At 36.6% G+C, this 19,368-nt stretch overlaps 2 protein-coding genes across 4 annotated transcripts in view; one reads left to right on the plus strand and one right to left on the minus strand.

Moving 5' to 3' along the window:
* The window catches only part of gabrb3 (gamma-aminobutyric acid type A receptor subunit beta3), an 84,527-nt gene that overhangs the window by 55,507 nt on the left and 9,652 nt on the right, over positions 1-19,368 (minus strand). The window lies entirely within an intron of this gene.
* The window catches only part of gabra5 (gamma-aminobutyric acid type A receptor subunit alpha5), a 48,886-nt gene that overhangs the window by 7,426 nt on the left and 22,092 nt on the right, over positions 1-19,368 (plus strand). For all 3 annotated transcript variants that reach the window (XM_038269234.1, XM_038269232.1, XM_038269233.1), the window contains 3 exons: positions 146-213; positions 380-600; positions 5,988-6,070. In XM_038269234.1, the coding sequence (XP_038125162.1) occupies positions 146-213; positions 380-600; positions 5,988-6,070 (372 nt within the window). The remainder of the gene's footprint in view (positions 1-145; positions 214-379; positions 601-5,987; positions 6,071-19,368) is intronic.

Here is a 19,368-nt window from a genome sequence, read left to right on the forward strand (position 1 = left end):
GACTCAGCTCCTCAAACTTTCAGACAATGATAAGTTTCTAGTGGATTGCAATAATTGCATCAGAGCTTCATAGTAGAAGCAGTAAATAAAATGATAATTTGTGTTGTTACAATAAAGTTTCATAATTTTCTGTGTTTTCTAACAGAAAAGGTGACGGAGATCAAAACAAACATCTTTGTCACAAGCTTTGGTCCCGTCTCTGACACGGAAATGGTACGTTCTATTTAGGTTTCCACCATAATTACTGTTTGAGAGAATCACTGTTTGAGTGTTGATAAGTAAATCAGGTCTCATATCCACTAAATCACAAGTTAAATTACATTATTTTACACATGAATTTTTTACACAGTTTTCATACAACGGAAGTCTCTTTCTGTAGGAATACACCATCGACGTCTTCTTCCGTCAGAGCTGGAAAGATGAGAGGCTCTGCTTCAAAGGCCCGATGGAGATGCTAGCCCTGAATAACCTGCTGGCCAGCAATATCTGGACGCCCGACACCTTCTTCCTCAACGGGAAAAAGTCCATTGCACACAACATGACCACGCCCAACAAGCTGCTGCGGCTCAAAGACGACGGGACGCTCCTTTACACCATGAGGTGGGCTTTACGCTTTACAACAGTGATTCATTAGAGCTGAGGGAATCTTGTTGTGCAATCCAATTAGCAGCAGAGAGATGACTAAAACCTCCACCTGCTTCTTTGCTGCGTTGAGAGGTTTTTGGAGTACTGCTGCACCGATACGGCCCACACACTCGTTCTCACTGACCTGATAGTGCAACGATGCATCATCGTGTTTGTCCTCGTACTCTTAACAAGAGGTCAGGCAAACTTCACATTTGCTTTGACCCTATTCAAGCTCTGTTTGGAATTACCTTTTAACAACAGCTTTATCATTTGTACCTTTTAATCTTGGTCTTGAAACAGACACAGAATAGATTACAGTTTTTATAAGAGCATATCTTCCCCTTTAACCTTTCACTGTTTCTTACTTTATAGACACAAACATTGATGTATTTGTATTTAGTGTTAATATATCAGGGTTTCTGCAGGTCATTAAACATCACTAAAACTCATTAAATTATTATTCTTTATAATAAGGCCTTAATTGGCATTAAAATTCATTAAATGTGATTATTGTGGCATTTAAAACGCTTTATTTAAAATAAAATAAAATGTCTCTATCAACAATTTCGTCAGATACATTATATCAGATATAAATGGTTCCACGTATTTGCGCAGAACTGCTTCCTGTTGATCAGAAAGCTGTATATTCGGAAAATAAGCTCAAGGCGGAGAAAAAATATATATAACTATATATCTATCTATCTATCTATATTTTTTATATATATATGACTCATGGGTACTTATTGATGGCATTAAAATGATTTCTAAGAGCATTAAAAAGCATTAAATTAGATTTGCTCATCCCTGTATAAACCCTGCATATGAACACAAGATGCCACAGAATTGGAAATTAGATAGCAAGCAAATCATACTTTTCCAAATTCTTTCAAATAACCATCTGAAACTTTGATCGTAGGTTGTTTTCATCCTCTTTTACTTTGACACCAGCAAACAAGTTCAACAAATTGCCTTCAGGCGCTACCTGCTTAGTAAATAGAATCATCCTATAATTGATTATCAATATGGAGTTAAATATGTTCCATTATTTTTGTAAGTCTACAACAGATTTTGTAAGTGGAAGTTTATAGAGTAACTTTGCTGTTTTTTCGGATTTAATTTTCTCAAAATATATTTATAACAATTTAATTTTGGGAACTTTCATCTTTTTCCATTTTGTTTTTACATAATAAAAACTTTTTAATTTTTTTTGTTGAAATTCTCTTTACAGACAGGATTTTACAAATTGCATTCTTTTGAAATTGCTTTTCACAGATCACATTCTCTGCTCTTTTTTTCTGAATTGAAAAGCAACGCCGCATTTCCGTTGGTCTGTATTGATGTTCAAAACAATGATCAGAACAAGCGTTTGTGTTACGCTTAAAGGAAACAGAATGTGATCACTAAAACGCGGTCTGAAAAAGAGAGTAATTCAAAAGAGAAATCTGTAAAAAAAAAAACTAAAAAAAAAACTTTAGTTTGAGAGAATAAAATGTGAAAAAAATGAAATGATACATTTGTAAAGTTAAAAAAGTTCCTCTCAAACCTTTAAAGAAGGAGCATTTTTTCAAATATCCATTTACAATACGTGTTCTATGCCTTCATCAACAATTACTTTAATTATAAAAATGAAGGAATGATGCAAAAAGGTCCAGAAGGATGTTCTCAAAAGGTTTGTGTTTCCCTTGGACAGGATGAGACATAAAGAAGAACAAACGCATTACTTGATGTGAAAACTGCTGGTGGCAGCATCATGATGTGGGACTGCTTGTCCTCATTACTGACCTGGCAGCTGCTCAGAGCTGATGGGAAGATCATGACTCCAAGTATAGAACTTTTTTGAAAAAACCCTTTAATCAGCTGCAAAAGACTTGAAACTGGTGCTGATATTCGCCGTTCAGCAAGACATCTCCACACGTTCATTCAGCGGAAAGAATACTCATGTGTTCAAACGGCAGTCAAAGTCCAGACCCGGACCCTTCTGTGGCAAGTTGAGAATAAAGAGCAGCATTTTCTGTTTTTGATATGCAAATCTAGGAGATAAATCCAATTTTAATTACAAATACAAATGCAAGCCTCACTATTCAGATTTCTTAGACAAATTATGAAAAGGGGGGTATAAATATTTTCATGAACATATCTTCTTTTTTAAATATGAAGGTGTTATACGCAGAATGTCTGGATTTCATTCTGTTCTCTGATTATCTAAGATGCTTCCCGTGTCTTTTGAACATTACAAGTTCAAGTGGAGCCAAGTCTTCCACACTACAGGGTGTTGGGTCATTGTCTTTAATCGAATGCTAGCCTGGCTGCACGTCTAAAACAACGACTGACTCACTTCCTTTAAAATCCGCTTTTGTTTTTCAGTACGTTTGCAAAAGCTGCAACCAAGAACAAATGAGCTTGCAATGGTCCGTTAATGCGTCTGTGTTCCGGGAAGGAGGTTATTACCAGAACATTTTATGCATGCACTCTGCTCTCCTATGCTGTAACCGCTCTACCATGAACATTTCTCTCAAAGGGAACATATAGTTTGGTTTGACGCTGTGAAATGCCTCACTTTACAAGCTACGTGCCTGAGTAAATATACGGGAACGGCTTGTTGTATGATTGTGTTTCCAGTAGTGTGTTCTCTTTTTATTGGTCATGGTTGTTCAGGGACAGAAGAAATAATGAGAGCCACTCACAGTTGCCTCTTTTTTTGTTTCCTGTTTTGCCAATATAGCTCTGGCAATAGATGTCCCAGAGCTAGAACTGCAGCTTTGTTTTCACAAGCAGACCATCCTGACTGCTGCCATAAGGTTCCGCTTGGTACTTATATATAAAAAATTATATATGTATACAATGGTGAAGGGAAGCAAGGGGAGAAAGAAATAAAGGCAGGAAAGAGTGCATGAAAAGAGAGAAAATAAAACAAAACAGCAAAAATAAACACAGAAGATGAAAACAGTAACTCCTAGAAGTCTCCTTCCACACCTGTATGAGATTAGAGGAACAGATGTTTAATTTGCACCTTTACAGAGATATGATAATATTTTTATCCAATTTACTTTGTAAAAAAAACACATAGGAAATTGTGAGTGATATTACTTCAAGGTTTTTCTAACATTCAACTCCACCAGATTAGCAATAAAAGCATGTATGACTCATGCTGATATCAATATCAGACAATAACCATAGCTGCATTATACTGCAGTAGCTATTCAACATTTCCCCTCTTTCCTTGAAGGGTCCTTGGCTGGTCCCCTACAATTCCTTTTTAAACATCAATCTTTGTACTAAAATATTATTGAACAGGTGAGGTGTTCTGTGTTCAGCCAGGCCAATAATTCCCTCTAATGACCCCCTTTCAGAGACATAGACAGGTATCGGGCATTGCAGGCTAATAAAGAAGCCTAACGAACCAAACCGGTTCAATTTGCATGTTTTCTAAGCCAGAACAAAGCTTTGTTTTGTTATATTTAAACCAATGCTTGGTTTAAATATCCTTTAATGCCCTTTATAAAGTCTGTAAACATCTGTCTGTCCATCAGAGCGCAGGTCAACTGGTTTGTTCTGTTAAAACACCGATCACTGGTCACAGAGCTTTAAAAAGCCTGACATGCTCATTCCAATTTTGACTGACAGAGATTATGATTTTTATGTAACTTGTTATAAGATCATAAAACATACCTTCAATATTTCAATCTGATTTTACTGGTAAACATTGACCAGTGTTTGTGAAGCAATTACTGCTCTCAGAAATTAATACAAAGTTTAAAACATGTGATTTTCACATCTTTACAGAAGCAGATTAGATACCTTTCATTGTTCTTGATGCTTGATACTTCATCCATCCTTATTTTTGCTTCATATACTTCTCTCACTGCTTTTGTTGCACTCTTTTTGTGACATTTCTTACTGATGATCCAGTTTTGCATCTTTTAAACAGATCAATTCTCTTTCCAAGAGTCTGTTTCAATAATGATCGATCCACTGACTCACTCTAAGGAAAGACTCGCTGTCTAATCATTCCTTTTATCTAAATGTCATAAAAACAGAAGGAATAAGTTTCAGTTTCTTTAACACATCCAGCATTTGATGTTTAATGTTCATGCATTTTTTTCTCTGATTACTGGAATACACAGAGCATTATGAAGTGATTTGGATTTAAATATTTAAATAAGGAAACTATAGGAAAATGTTTACTATTTACTTATATTGTATAAAAAGACACATAACCTTTTAGTTCTTACTGCCTGACATTAAATCAGACTTATTTTCTTTTCTTCTTGTTTTGAATAAGTAGTGGTTTGTATTCAGGCTGGGTGGATTGTTGAGATTTTAAAATGTTGAATTTTTTTCACATATGTAAGAAAAGAGTTCAGTGGTTTGAAATCCCGGATAATGTCAGCTTTTTTTATTTATAGATCTTTGGGACACAGGAATATTTTAGTGGTAATATGAGGATTACTGGACAAAGAGAAAATGGACAGTATGCATTTTTAACAAAATCACAGCTGCATTTATTCAGGCACTCTTCCGTTTTTGTTGACTCAAATACCTTTAACTTCTTAGTGCTAAATTATTGGAGCACAAAATTGATTTTGAGAAATTAATTAAGCCTTTAACTGCATAGACCGATGTCTTCAATCATAAGAAAAATTGATTGAATAAAAGCTGGTAAGGAAGTTTTACTATCCACAGCTAAAAATCTGTAGCTTAAAAAGTCACTCCTCATGCATTAAAACATATATATATATACTTTAAAAGAAACATACAAAAGAAAACAGTTTTTTCATATTCACCAGGGAAGACTTTCTGAGGAAATTAAAACACAGGAACAAAAGTTTCTTATGACCTATTTTTACAGCTACTCGTGGGTTTCTGAATTAATTTTAAGGTAATTTTAAACCAATGTAGTTTCTGGCAGTAACAGATACCTATAGATATTTTAAATAAACATTTAGTTTAATTCATAGTTAATTAATTCATGGTTTATAACAGTTTGCATTATTTTGGCCTGCATTTGGGTTACAGCACATCAGAAGTCTGCAGCTATTCATGCAGCAGCCAGCAGAGGGCAGCATTATACAAGACTTTAGAGCTCATTAGCTTTCTGTTGCTTCTGCTTAAGCAGGTTTGCTATTTTTACAGAGGTGGCATAATTTTACACCCAAGGAAGCTCCACACTCTCAAAGTTGTTTCATTCTATTATTTCTAGTTGTATAAAAGTCCCACTGGTGGTAATTTGCTGCTACTTTATAGAAGAATAATGGTTATTTCTCTTTTACTTGTTTACTTGTTTTTTTGAAAGTAAAAAAATCACATTTGTCACATTGCTTTGCAGCATCTCACTCTGGGTGTTGGACTTTCTCTTTCAGGCTCACCATCTCCGCAGAATGTCCAATGCAACTGGAGGATTTCCCTATGGATGCCCACGCCTGCCCCCTAAAGTTTGGAAGCTGTGAGTTAACACACCTCCATACACATCTACACAACGAATAACTGCTTTAAATGGTAAGGAAAAAAAACAAAATCAGAGTTAAAACGTGAACAAAAAAGCAGCTGATTTGACATTGCCTCACTTTCAGGCTTTTTATCAGAGTGTTTGACAGCCCTCGTCCCTCAGGTTCTGAGCTATTGTGGTTGTGCAGGAGAGGACCATTTAGACACTGACACACTCCTCCTGATTAAGCCATTAATCATCATGTCAGAGCAACGCTCCATCTTCCTTTACTTTTCAGCCTCAGCCCCTCTAATAGTGCAAAGCTATTCATATTTTTGCATATCTAATCAGAGCTACGAGCCTCAATTCATGAATTTGAAATTGAAGGAAAATCTAAGGTGATTATTTTGTATTGATACAAATCTGAAAATGGTGGAGTGTATGTATGTAATTAGTCACCATCAGACAATTCTAAGAAAAACATCTTTTAGCTGCAATAACAGTACAGATCTTTTAAGAGTGCGATTCGACCAGTTTTACACATCTAGAAAACAGAATCCATGCACATTGATCTTAGTCATCATCAATCAGATTGGATTGAGCAACTTTGGAAATCTTTGCAGCTTTTCAGTCGAATTTAGCCCTAGACTTTGAACCCTTCTAAGCATGAATATGAGTTAATGTGATCTTTTTCATTATGTCTGAAATACATCACTAAGCCTAGATATAAAATTGTTACATTGGCTCCCCATATCTCAGAGAATTAGCTTTAAAATACATGTTGGTCAATCAATCATTGAATGGCTTAGCTCCAAAATACATTACAGACACCTCTCAGGCCTCTCAGGATCGCATCTACTCTGCAGAACCAGAACCAAAAAAGTAAAGAAGAGAAGTTTATTTCTAAGCTGTTTTAAATTCTAAACAATGATGTAATACATCAGACGAATTCACAGCGTGTGTGTAAGTAGCATAGCTTACAGGCATATTTACACCAGAGGCTTTGAAGTACGCTCCACTGAAACGGGTTTTTGAGCAGAGAACTATTCTGGAGCTGGCTCAGAGCTCGTCTGCCTGGCTGTGTGTTTCCTGGACGGGGCCGCCTTTTACAGCTGCTTTTTGTATCTCTGCTTCTGTCTCCTTGAAACACAGTTGTCCTCGGCAGATGGCCGCTCACACTGAGCCTGGTTCTGCTGGAGGTTTCTTCCTGCTAAATGGGAGTTTTTCTTCTCCACTGTCGCTACAAACATGCTTAGTGTGAGGGATTGTATTTGAGTCAATGAGTCGATGCAATCAGCTGGTTTTCCTTAGATAGAAAACTTTGAATCAATTTGACTGTATGATCTGGTTGAACTGTAAATTGTCTTGAGATGACATGAGTTGTGAATTGGTGTTATATAAATAAACTGAACTGAATTAAATTATAGTAATCTATGGGTAAGTTATGAAATAATTTTGATCACTGTAAAGTTTGTGTCTTGACTTTCTGGTTAGAAATTACATGTTTTAGTTTGTCACAACTATAAAGAACTTCTGTAGGAGCTTACAGGAATGAACAGCTTTAAAGGTATAGTGGAGGATGTTCTTTTTCTGGGTGGATCATCAAAATAAGTAGTCCTCCTAATTGTCAATCATTCTGGTGATATGTTTACAGAAGGCTGTCCTACGTGCCCGTTTTCACTTACTGGTAGTGAGTCTGACATAATATAAAAACTGCAAATCTTCTTTTAGAAAGTAAGCTTGTATGAGCGATGCAAACAGCAACTTTTAAGAAAAGCGTGCACAAGGAGAAATGGGCTTATGCACACTCTCACACGCGTTTAATAGACGTTCGCTCTCAGGGGCGGGTACAGGGTTGTGCATGTACATTTTATTTTTTTAAAGTGGAGAGAGAGGGTCTTTACAAATCCTCCACTAAACCTTTAAGTTTTGTATGTTATTTGTCGTAAGGGCACCAAGCAGAAGATGCACCTTGGCTTTCCCTCTGCTGGTTTCTTCCTTGATAAACAGAAGCTTTTATGAGCCTGAATGTAGAACTTACACCTAAAGTAGATGAAGCGCATTCTGTTATATCTATTAACCTGATTAGCAGGCAGGCAAACAGTGAAGCAATAGCTTAACCGCTGACTTTAAGAACAACACAAAACAAAAAGGGGAATAGCAACTTAAACACATGATAACAGGAGTACAGGTAGTAAGGGACAGGTGAGCTAATTTAATTACTGAAAGCTCTGACTGAGGAAAGGACGTTTAAATAGGGGTACACAGCGAAACACACAAGGTAAAACCAATCCCCACTGATAAAAAAGACAAAAATATAACAGATAGCAAATAGCAAGAGAAACCAGCTCAAAAACAAGTGTCAAAAAGGTAAACATACAAAAGTAAATCAAAACTTCCCCAAACCATCACACACAGAGTTTTCATGTGCACTGAAATGTTTATGTTTTATTTCCTGTGAACAGAGCACCTTCCTCTGCATGTTTGGTTTGTCTTTCTGTAAATGTAAACATCATATTTCTTTATTGGCGTGCTTCTGTGTAGTTCTTCCCTTAGCAGGGTGCAGCACTAATATTTGTCCTGTCCAATTATTCTCTTATCCAAGTTGTGGATCTATGAAGCTCCTCCAGAGTCCAGGGACAGTTATATGTATATTTATTCTTTTTTTTATGTTCAGGAATTGGAGTAATGCTTTAAACTCACATTTCTACCCCTGACTTTACTGCTGTGTTCCTTGTTTTGCTGGATCTAAGCTGGGATTAAATAAGACAAGAGTTGGATTCTAGTTTAGTTATTTCTGAAGGCAATTTATCAGACTGCTTTTTATTACATGATATCTGAGTAAATTGTCAATGTAAAAAAGAAAAAAATAGGTTCAAGTGATTTTGCTTGATTTTACTGGATTAAATAAAAAAACAATTCACGAAGAGACCTCCTCATGACCATTAAAAATTAGGTTAAACATGTGGTAGGAGAGCATTTAAAGCACTTTACCTCACTTTGATTCACAAGTCCAAAATAATCTGGGAAGTTCCTGCCCTAGACGCTTAAGATGATCATTTAAGGTGTTCCCTACCTCTGACGTATGGGCGGTGATTCCGGGCCGTAGGAACAGCATCACACCATATTTATCCTCTTCCACGCCTGCTTTGGTCACCTCCACCCACAGCTGACACCAGCAGCGGGGATAATCGGGACAGGAAACCGAAGCTCCTTTTCACACAGGGAATGCTCTGTAAGGCCCCCACCATCACGCCATCTTGTGCTTCTTAACTTTAATCACATAAAGATTTTCTTGGGGCCCTTTAGATTCAGACTACCTGAAATTACTAATAGTTTATCACGAATAATTCTTTCTACTTTATTCCAGTTCTCATCTGCATCTTTTATTTTGTTTCCTGCACATCTGAGAGGTTTATTCTTCTTTAGGATAAAAGAAAATAAAACTAGTAAAGGAGATGAGGGACTCGTTTGTTAGAGAAAGTACAAACTGGCTTTTTGAGTTTACTCAATCTGTGTAAGGGATTGGATTATGAATGGACTGAACTGCACTGTTTGTAATTGGATTTGAATTAAACCTGTTACTGTTTTTTGTATGTGGTCCTAAGAGGACTTTTACTGCAGGCTGGTGCTGCTGCATATATATTGTCATGTGGGGGAGGGGGTTTATATATATATATATATATTTATATTCAGCCTCATTCTGTCTGTTTTGGCTAAATAAAATCCAATTTAACAATTTTGGATGATATTAGTCTTTTTTTCTTGCAGCCAAAGCGTGCATGTTTTGGCTGACTCAACAGTGCTTTTACCAGCCATGCCTTAAGATCGAGTGAAGCCTATCCAAGGGTGCTCCCTACATTTGCTGTCCATCGTTGGTTAGTTTGATTTATTTATAAATTTATTTTGTTAAAATTTAGATCTATTTACTTTATTTATCATTTGGTCATTTTTATCATGGAAATGGAGGAAGAAAGAACACATTAAGCTAGAGGAATCAGCCAAAAAATATCGGCAGTATATATTGGATATCAGTTGGCGTCGACCTTAAAAAATCTGTATGAGTTGAACTTTCCTAAACAGATGAATTATGGGTTATTTGTTCTCAGTAATAATCAAGCTAATCTGCGAAACCTTGAAAGGTTTGCTAACAGCACTGTAAAGACCAAGGAACACATTGGGCAGGTCAGGGCGTCAGCTGAAGGAAAAGCTTATAAAATGTTGTAATGACTCCTAGCCTAGTAAACTAGTCCCACTCACCAGCGGCCAAAATCATTTTTGCCTGTGAGTGGTCTAGCCTCAATCAATGCCCCAGGCCCTAGAACTGGTGGGCCAATCACAATGCAGAGATGTGTTTTGAATTTCTGGATGCAAAGCAGGCGGGGTTTGGAGGGCAAGACGACAAAGCTGTGCAATGCTGGAGAAAGCACAACAAGGAAGATGGCAACAACTATTGAACAGTTCTCGTTTGACTCCGCTTTGGAATTAGTATAGGAAGGATTAGACCTGGGTTTTTTTGAAAAATTCCGTTGAGTAGGAAGAGGCTCTATGCTCTTTCATTTTTAAGAAGGACGTATTCACCGTTTTACCGACAGGCTGTTTGTTTACACTCCCCCACCAGCTTTCTGTCGCGCACATTCAGTTGCGCTCATTGGGCAGAGCATTGGCCAGTAGGCACAGACAGCAGTTTGAAAGACTACAGGTTTTTCTCATCAACAATCTTCCCATGCCGCATTCATCGGGGCCAGACTAAATTACACATTTAATTTCACATTTAGTCTGGTTTATCAGGCTAAATAACTCCTGCAAATCTCATAAAGCACTGTTCAGTCAATCAACTAAGCAAAAAGAGAATTGGCACAAGCCCGATGAGACATGGTTGTCAACCTAAATTGGCAGGTAGAGCGTTAACAGAGATCCAAATGAGAACCTAAGACATATCTTTTCTTTGCTAAAAAAAATAAATAAAAAATAGCAACACATTTGTTCCAAGCTGGCTGAGCTAAAACTCAAAGGACCTGTAGTCACAGAGCAAGGAGGTTGTGGATCAGCGGCCTGGGTGTCGCTGCATGTGGTTTACATGGTCTCTCTATGCACACCTGCCTTCTCTTGTAATATTACAGCTTCTTCCAATAGTCTAGAAAAATCTCTTGTAGCTGGTTAATATTCTCAGTCATTCAGGTCATACTCATTCCAAAAAATAGAAAGTTTAAAACAATCCACTGGACTTTGTTTCAAGTTTGAAGACGTTTCGCTTCCCATCCAGGAAGCTTTTTCAATTCAAAATTTCAGGACTAGCATTGAGTTTTAGGTTTTATACAGTAGCCCATCAAAACCTTGTTTTGTTTTTTTGAAAACATGCAAATTGAAACGAACGAAGGGCTCCACCCCCTTGGGATGGGGGTTGTTTGGCTTCTTTTGTTAGTCTGCAATGCCCCATACCCATCAACATTCTGAACCAGAATGTTCACATATTGGACAAAGAAAATAGGTTGTTTGAGACGGCCGTGAAGGAAGCCATCTATGTTAAGAAAGAAAAGCCAACCTTAAACAGAGAGGGTGGACTCAGGTTCAGCTTTCAAAAACCTACAATGCAGCAATTGAGTTAATGCCTTCCCACTATCATTGCAGAACCTGTACAGGAGAGCGGAGGACTCGCCTATTCAGCCAGGCCAACAATTCACTTTAACGACCCCCCCCCCCCCCCTTTCAGACACTTAGGGGGCATTGCAGACTAACAAAAGAAACCAAACGACCCCCATCCCAAGGGGGTGGACCCCTTCGTCCATTTCAGTGGGCTCATTTTGATGGGCTACTGTATAAAACCTCAAACTCAACACTATTCCTGATATTTTGAATTGAAAAAGCTTCCTGGATGGGAAGCAAAACGTCTTCAAACTTGAAACAAAGTCTAGTAAATTGTTTTTAATTTTCTTTTTTTGGAATCTCTTCTAGTTTGATCGGTGTCTCTAAATTGCCTTTAATTATGAGTGTGTGCATTGTTGTGTCTGTGTGATGGACTGTTAACTGTACAATGTGTGGAAAGGCAACAGTTCAAAAAACTTACCAGGCACTAGAGTTTGCTCCACAGCAATATTTACTACATTAGTGCTTTTGAAACTTTGACTAAGTGTGTGCATGAGTGTGATTCATTAAAATTGGGGATAAACGATTAACAGATTCTTGTTTTATTGATTCTAAAATGCCTTTTAACCCTGCTGCAAATGTATAAAATCTCGCCAGTCTGTGGTTGTCGGCTGTAAAATTTGCTTGGCAGTATATCCTGTTGCCTCAAACTGCATTAACCTCGGCTAATCCTTTGACCTAATGGACAACACTCACCCAGGAGCTCAAGGCTTTTCAAGGCAAAAGTAGACCTGTCCTTTGGTGCTGAGTTAATCACCTTCCATGGACTGAACTCTGCCTCTGTTAGTCTAATTCTCTCTGTGTCCATCAGATGACTTGGTGATCTATAAGGCCCAGTTTCTGCACATATAGTGAGGTTTTCTTTGCAGGCGTAACTTTCTGAAGGATTGCTGTGGACATGTCCCCACCAACAATTTCAATACTTAGACTTTGGCTCTCAACAATATGTGGGACAAATATCTAAATTAGATTTTGCTGCTTTTGAAGGAGGATTATCTATGATGTAGCTGAAAAGGAAAACATCCATCAATCCATCCACATTTCTCCGGATGGATTGAGGGATGGACGAAACCGAAATTGTGTCCAATGATATATTGCTGTTGGGATCGGAATCGGCTGTTATTCATCCTTTTTCTTTTTATTCATTGATGTCTAACTACTTGTAAATATAAATTTCACCGTATTTTGGTTCTGTTGTGTTCTCAACAATAGGAAAGCATTCAATAAATATATGTTTGAGCTAATTTTTGGAAAATACAAAACCCTATTGAAAGCGTCTGTGTCGAGTAAGTGTATGTCCATCAGCCCCCACCCTTAGACTGTTCCCACCAACTTTCGTCACAAAGTTACACCCTTGGTTTACTTCCTTTATCTCCGATCTTACTCTCCTGGTTATCTCTAAGCAATAAGCTAGTTAGTCTCTCTTAGGTGTCTTAAGATTTAAGACATAAAAAACACCAATGCCAAAATATATTGTAGTGTGAAATAAGGAGAATAGCTAAAATCAGGTGGGAAATACTGTTGGCATAACTCCACATGTCTACTATGTATATGAGATGAGAAGAAGGACATTTTCCAATTTTTCAAGACAGCATATATTAACAGTCAAACAGACATTCTTTACTGTTTCCGTAGCTTGAAACTGTGCTGCAATCAGGTCAATATACATAATTTGGTGCGTATTGATGATTTGTTAGAGCTAAAACCCAGCTATATAACTTGAGACGGTTGGATCTCCCGCTAAATTAGTCATGTGATCCACAGCGTTGCTTTATGGCAGTCTGATCTGCCTTAAACATGAGCGCTAGCAAAGCTACAAGTTGTTGTTAGGCAACAAACATAAAACCATTTCCTGATCAGACATGTTTTTTGGTTCTCTGATGTAGGAGTTCATCTAGAGAGGTGAAAGTGGCCTTGAGTTTACGAATAACTCCATGAATTCTCAATCCGGAAATTACATTTATAACAATTCTAGTGTCTAAAAGTTACACATTGTTGTTTTAAAATGTATGTCTAAGATTTATTTCATAAGCAGCATAGTAACAGTGAGAGCATGGGGTGAAAAAGACTCAGTTGTTATTGATCCAGGCTGATTACAAAGGAGCTTCTGCACCTGCCCTTTTATGCTGACGCCACGTTTCAAGTCATTTGTTTTCAATTTCAAGGCATAAAATAAGCAAGCAATTTAATTTGTAAAATGAGACTCACTTCCTTACACTGAGCATGCTCCAAATCTTTGTATGTTGATATCTTTCTGTCTCATGTTTACTGAGGTGTAATGTATCCAGAATTTAACAAAATCTGACTATGGTGTACAGAGATGTCCTAAATATGCCTCCCAACACAGACAGATCCAATGCTCTGTAGGTCTGTATTTATGTTATCTAGTAGCAGGATTTACTATTAGTCGCGTTTCAGTTGGCCACAAGACTATTTATCTATTTTTATTTCTTTAGATTGTATAGTTGAGAAGTTTGTTGGTGGTCCATAAGTGAACCACCGGTAGTGAGAAGAGGGAGCAACAGAGAGCGGCTGGCCGACACCAGAGCTCTAGAATCGGATCGACTGTCAGATATGTGCCGCTAACTCAGTGGAGCTTGAATATCCGGCTTCAAACTAACTTCCCTGCAGCAATTCACCACACATTTCTGAAGCAGACTTGAATTCACCAAGTTCTTTTATGTTGCACATCCCATACTGCTGAGTTCTTTCTATATTGTGGAATTTTGAAAGAACTTCCAGCGCCATTTTAGCCTCCCTATATTCTGCAGGCACCTGTTATGATAGCTCAGTGACAGCACTAAGGGCTATTTCATAACTCAGATATCAAAAACTTTAACATATTTTGATTAAAATTCCAAATGTGTGAAACTTTAAATGATGAATCAGGCAATGCCATTACAGATATCTCAAAAGGCATTTTGACTCTCCAAAATGTGATTGATTGATCTCTTGAATTGTTATTTTAAGTAGTCAAAATATAATTTCAGATATCTTAATGTATCATTTACAATACTTTAAGTTTAAAATGTAGTTTTTCAAAGTTAAATGGATGGTCAGAAAAGCTAATTTTATGATAAACGGCTGCCATAAGCCTGCAAGCCTGCGCTCAGGGCAGCAAATCAGGATTTTACACAATCCTCTCTACACATTTGCAGATCTCACACGACAGAAGAGTAGCAAAAATCATGTGTATAAAGAGAGCCAATCGAGAAACTGCTTGACTTCTAATGATTTGTTTGTATTTCTGGGTATTGAAGCAAAAATACATCAGACTTAAGTGACTCTGTGTGTTTACAGACTGATCTAAACATTTGTAGATCTTAGTACACATTTGCAAATTTTAACACACATTTGTAGATCTGAATACAGATTTGTGGATATTTTACACATTTGTAAATAAATTCCACAAAAGTTATTTTACACATTTGCAGATAGTCGTACAGACGGACAAATCTCACACATTTTCAAACCCCACTGAACATACACAAATCTAGATACAGACACACAACTCTCCACACACATTTGTAAATAATTTTGCAACAATATTGCTCCCATATGTATTTTGCTTCTATTAGAAATGTAAGACAGCTGCCCCTTTACAGTGGCTCTTTCTAACTTTGAACAAATGTTATACAGGAATGAAAAAAAGGAATCTAAATTAAATCAGCGCAGCATTGTTTTAATGTAATTATGTATAAATATAGATATTTTTGCATTTATGGATCATATAGTATATAAAAAACTGAGTCACTGAAATTATTCAGGCCTTTTATATCATTAGGCTGCAAACTGTAGGCTTTACTTTTTTCGGTTGGTTGCCTATTTTCATATACATTTTTAAAAAATTCCTATTCAGAAAGGAATTGTCAAACAGTCCAGTAGTTATAATATAGTTATAATATAATATAGAATTGTGCAATATGTTTGCTGTTATTAATATCAAACAGCAATTATTCATTTGCTAAAATAACTTTGTTTAAATGTATTTATTTTTAATCTTGAAATATACGTAGATGCATTTATAGAAAGTGATAGAATAGAGAGTGTCCACTTTTCCTTTACAAAGAAAACCTGTGTAGACTGCAGTGCGTTTTCTCTTCTCCCACGCCACACAAGCGTGCACATCCCTGGTTTCATTTCTAGTTGTCTGTAAACTTGTGCAAAAATCTCAAACTCCTTGGATTTGGTGTCAAAACTCATTCAGTTTTGAAAAAGGTTATGCAGTAGATGCTATTTTTTTTAGGATTTAAAAGATTTATCAGCAGTGACGATATCAACAAAAATCTTTGCTAAGAAAGTTAGATTGTTGGTTTTCGGGGTTCAGTAGCCATTTTGCACCAGTTGCACTCTAAGAATTCAAACTGTATGGAAGAAAAACAGTCTCATTGAAATCTGCCTTTTTTTGTCCAAAGAATTTTAAACACTGATTTTTTTTTACACATTGAATTCCTTACACTGAATTGTATCTGGTGAAAATTCAGCTGCAAAAAATTCAGCTGCAAAAAAATTTGCCTGCAAATGTGCTGTCCTTTTGGTGAACTCAAGCCAAAGCAATCTACACTTGATGCAGTTGAGCAGCACTAGCCAATTAAATTAGCTTATTTTGTCCAAAACAAATAAAAAGGAAATTTGCCACTGGCCGCTTCTTCTGGATCAAACCAAGAGCCTTGGCAGACAGGGGTGCTGCACTACCTGTGATCGGCTCAGTTATTTCACCCAGTCTGATTAGATTAAAACTCTAATGGCTTTCTATTAGTAGCTACCTGATGTTTTGTAATCATATCTATTTAACAAGAAAAACTCAGAACAAAGCTATGTCCAACTGTTGTGTCACTGCTCGACTACATCAAGTGTCGATTGCTTTGGCTTGAGTTCATCAAAAGGTCAACACATTTGCAGCTGAATTTTTTGCAGGCGAATTTTTCGCAGGGAAATTTTTTACCAGATATAAATTCAATGTAAGAAATTCAATGTAAAAAAATAAATAAATTGTGTAGTAAAAAAAAAAGGCTGATTCCAAAGAGGCTGTTTTTCTTCCATAGAACTGCAGCTTCTGCAGGTACGTTACATTATGATAGCAAACCTAAATTCATTTTTGCTATCTAAAAAAAATATATATATATAGATAAAATTGCATAAATGCCAACAGCTGCGATAAGGTTTCTTGCAGGAAATCAGCACTTAAATCCAGAGGACAGCATCGAGATTTATTTCAAAACGTGCCTAAAGCCACAGCGGATAGTTAATTGTTAAAAAGCTCTAAAATAATTCAACACCAAAGCAATGCATCCACAGCTGGTTATAAAGCTTAGTCCTGTGAGAAGGTTTGGACTCCTTATGATTTATAGCATTAGAGAGCAAGTAGTGAATATAGGATGGACTTTTATAGACTTTTATTTTGAAGTTTTATAAAATAAATTACACTTTTTCTTTCTTTACTGTTTTTGTTTAATTAGAGGTGATGTTTAACCCATTAAAACATTTTTAATAAATTCATTGACTAGATTTACATGTAGACATTTTCCAGTTATATAACTTTAAATATGTAGCCTAATAATTAAAGCCTCCCTGTCAGCAGTTGGCAGTTTTTTTTTTCCTGTTTTAAGGGTAACTTTGGTAAGTAATGCAATTGGACAAGGGATAGCCTTGAAACTTGTTTAAAGTTATTCACTTGAACTTACTTAAAGTTATTTTCCTTAAGAAGTATTCTAATAAATCTAAATAATGATTTGCACAGGAATATAACAACATTATTTATGCCAATGCTGGAATTTTCAGAGGAGTTATGAACATATACAATATATTGTGTCAGTACATGAAACTGAGAGTAAATACTCATGACAGTAGTGCATTTTAAGCTCTACATAATGGCTGAAGGATGGATCAGCACAACATTATCTGCTCAACACAGGATTAAACAGTACAACGCACCTGTAGTATTGGAAAATTGTGAGAAACATACCTCTTACATAATCATCATAGTCACGTAATACCATGTCTATCAAACTTTTTTTTTTTTATGTCAGAGATCCCTTCTAGACAACACGTAGATGTAAGTTAAAAATATATTGAGATTTTGGGGGTTTATTTGCTGCTGGATTTGTATTATGTCTATATTATAAGTAGGCGGTTTTGAAAAGGTCATTGATGATGGGTTTCAGGCTTAAATCAAGATTTATCCACCTCACAGTTTGAAGAAATGACCAACATATCCTGAAGTTCTGGTAACAGTCCACACAACGCAATGACACTGATAGGTATTTTTAAATCAAATAGGCCAAACTTACTCGCTAATTGTATTGCCTGCTTTGACAATCGGGACAACACTTAATGAAGGTTGTAGCATTCAGAAAAAAAAGATTTCTCTAGATAATCCAGTTTTAGGTCTTCTCCTTTACCTTCTTCTCATTAGATAAACCCACAGCTTTCTTTCAGGATTTAGTTTTTCTTACAACGTTGAACAGAGGAGAAGGTTGATATGTATCCCTTGAAACATTCATATAATGTTGCTTAAATGCCTATCCCTAGAGATGTTATGAGATGAGCCGTGGCTTCGAGGCGTGTGTCGAGTAGTGGATGGGGCGTTACCCCGAGGCTTGCTTCATTTGGGGGAGGAGCCAAAATCGATGGCGTCCGAAGCCTTGCTACCCCTCCATACCATGTGAACGCTTCGGGAAGGGGTTCAGTGGAACTTCAGCAGGCATTTAAACAGCCTCAGTATTCAGTCAAGATGTGAGAGTTTGTAGGAGAGTTGAATAGAGTTTGGATATATTCTAAGAATAGATTGTTTGGGAAAACATCCAATCTAGTTGGATAAAACTAGTTTGGTTAGATTAAACAATGTAATGATCAAAATCTGAGCAAGCCACCAGTTAGTGATGTAATCGGTTTTAGGTAGTATTAAGTAGTATCTGAAGAGCTATCACCTTGCTAGTCGTGTCAGCTGAAAGAGATGGACTTCCACTCTTAGGGTTCCTGGTTCAAGACTCATCTCAGACTTTTGAAAGTCACAATGAAATGCAACAAATATTTTGGCTAATGTGACTAATTTGTATTGGTTTGCCCTAATATAAATATAGATTGGGTAAAAACACTGCCAAATTAGATTGGTTGGTTTAACCAAAAGATTGGTTGAACACAACTTCAAACCCGACTAAAACCAAAAACTGTGGAAAAACTTATGTTTGAATAAAATGACTAACACCTTTCCCTTTGCTCATCATTGCCCAATTTGCAGAAGCACTTTCACTGTATGCTTCAGCTTATTTCACTAAAATGGCAGAAACAGTGCACCTTAAATGATTGTTCTCTTTATAAGACATTTTACACAAACGAACTTACAGATTTTGTTATACAGACAATTTCAAAGGAACTTAAATGAAAAAAAAACACAAACAAGAAAAACTATTGCAAACAAAATCACAAGATTATATTACTAACTGTAGTTCATCACTCCACCAGTAGGTGGTGACATTTTTACATGAAGCTTCATGAACTGTGGGGATCATTGAAGCAATTTAGCCATACGGTTCAAACGCCTCATGAGGCTTCATATCACCACCAATACCTATCCCACAAAAAATTTGATGTCCACCCATTCCTGGTGTTTAATTTAACACTTGCTTGTTTTTCTAAGTGTTTTTGATGCCTCAACAATAACAAGTTTA

This window comes from Cyprinodon tularosa, unplaced genomic scaffold (assembly GCF_016077235.1).
Source record: "Cyprinodon tularosa strain WSP-4 unplaced genomic scaffold, ASM1607723v1 ctg725, whole genome shotgun sequence".
Lineage (NCBI taxonomy): Eukaryota > Metazoa > Chordata > Actinopteri > Cyprinodontiformes > Cyprinodontidae > Cyprinodon > Cyprinodon tularosa.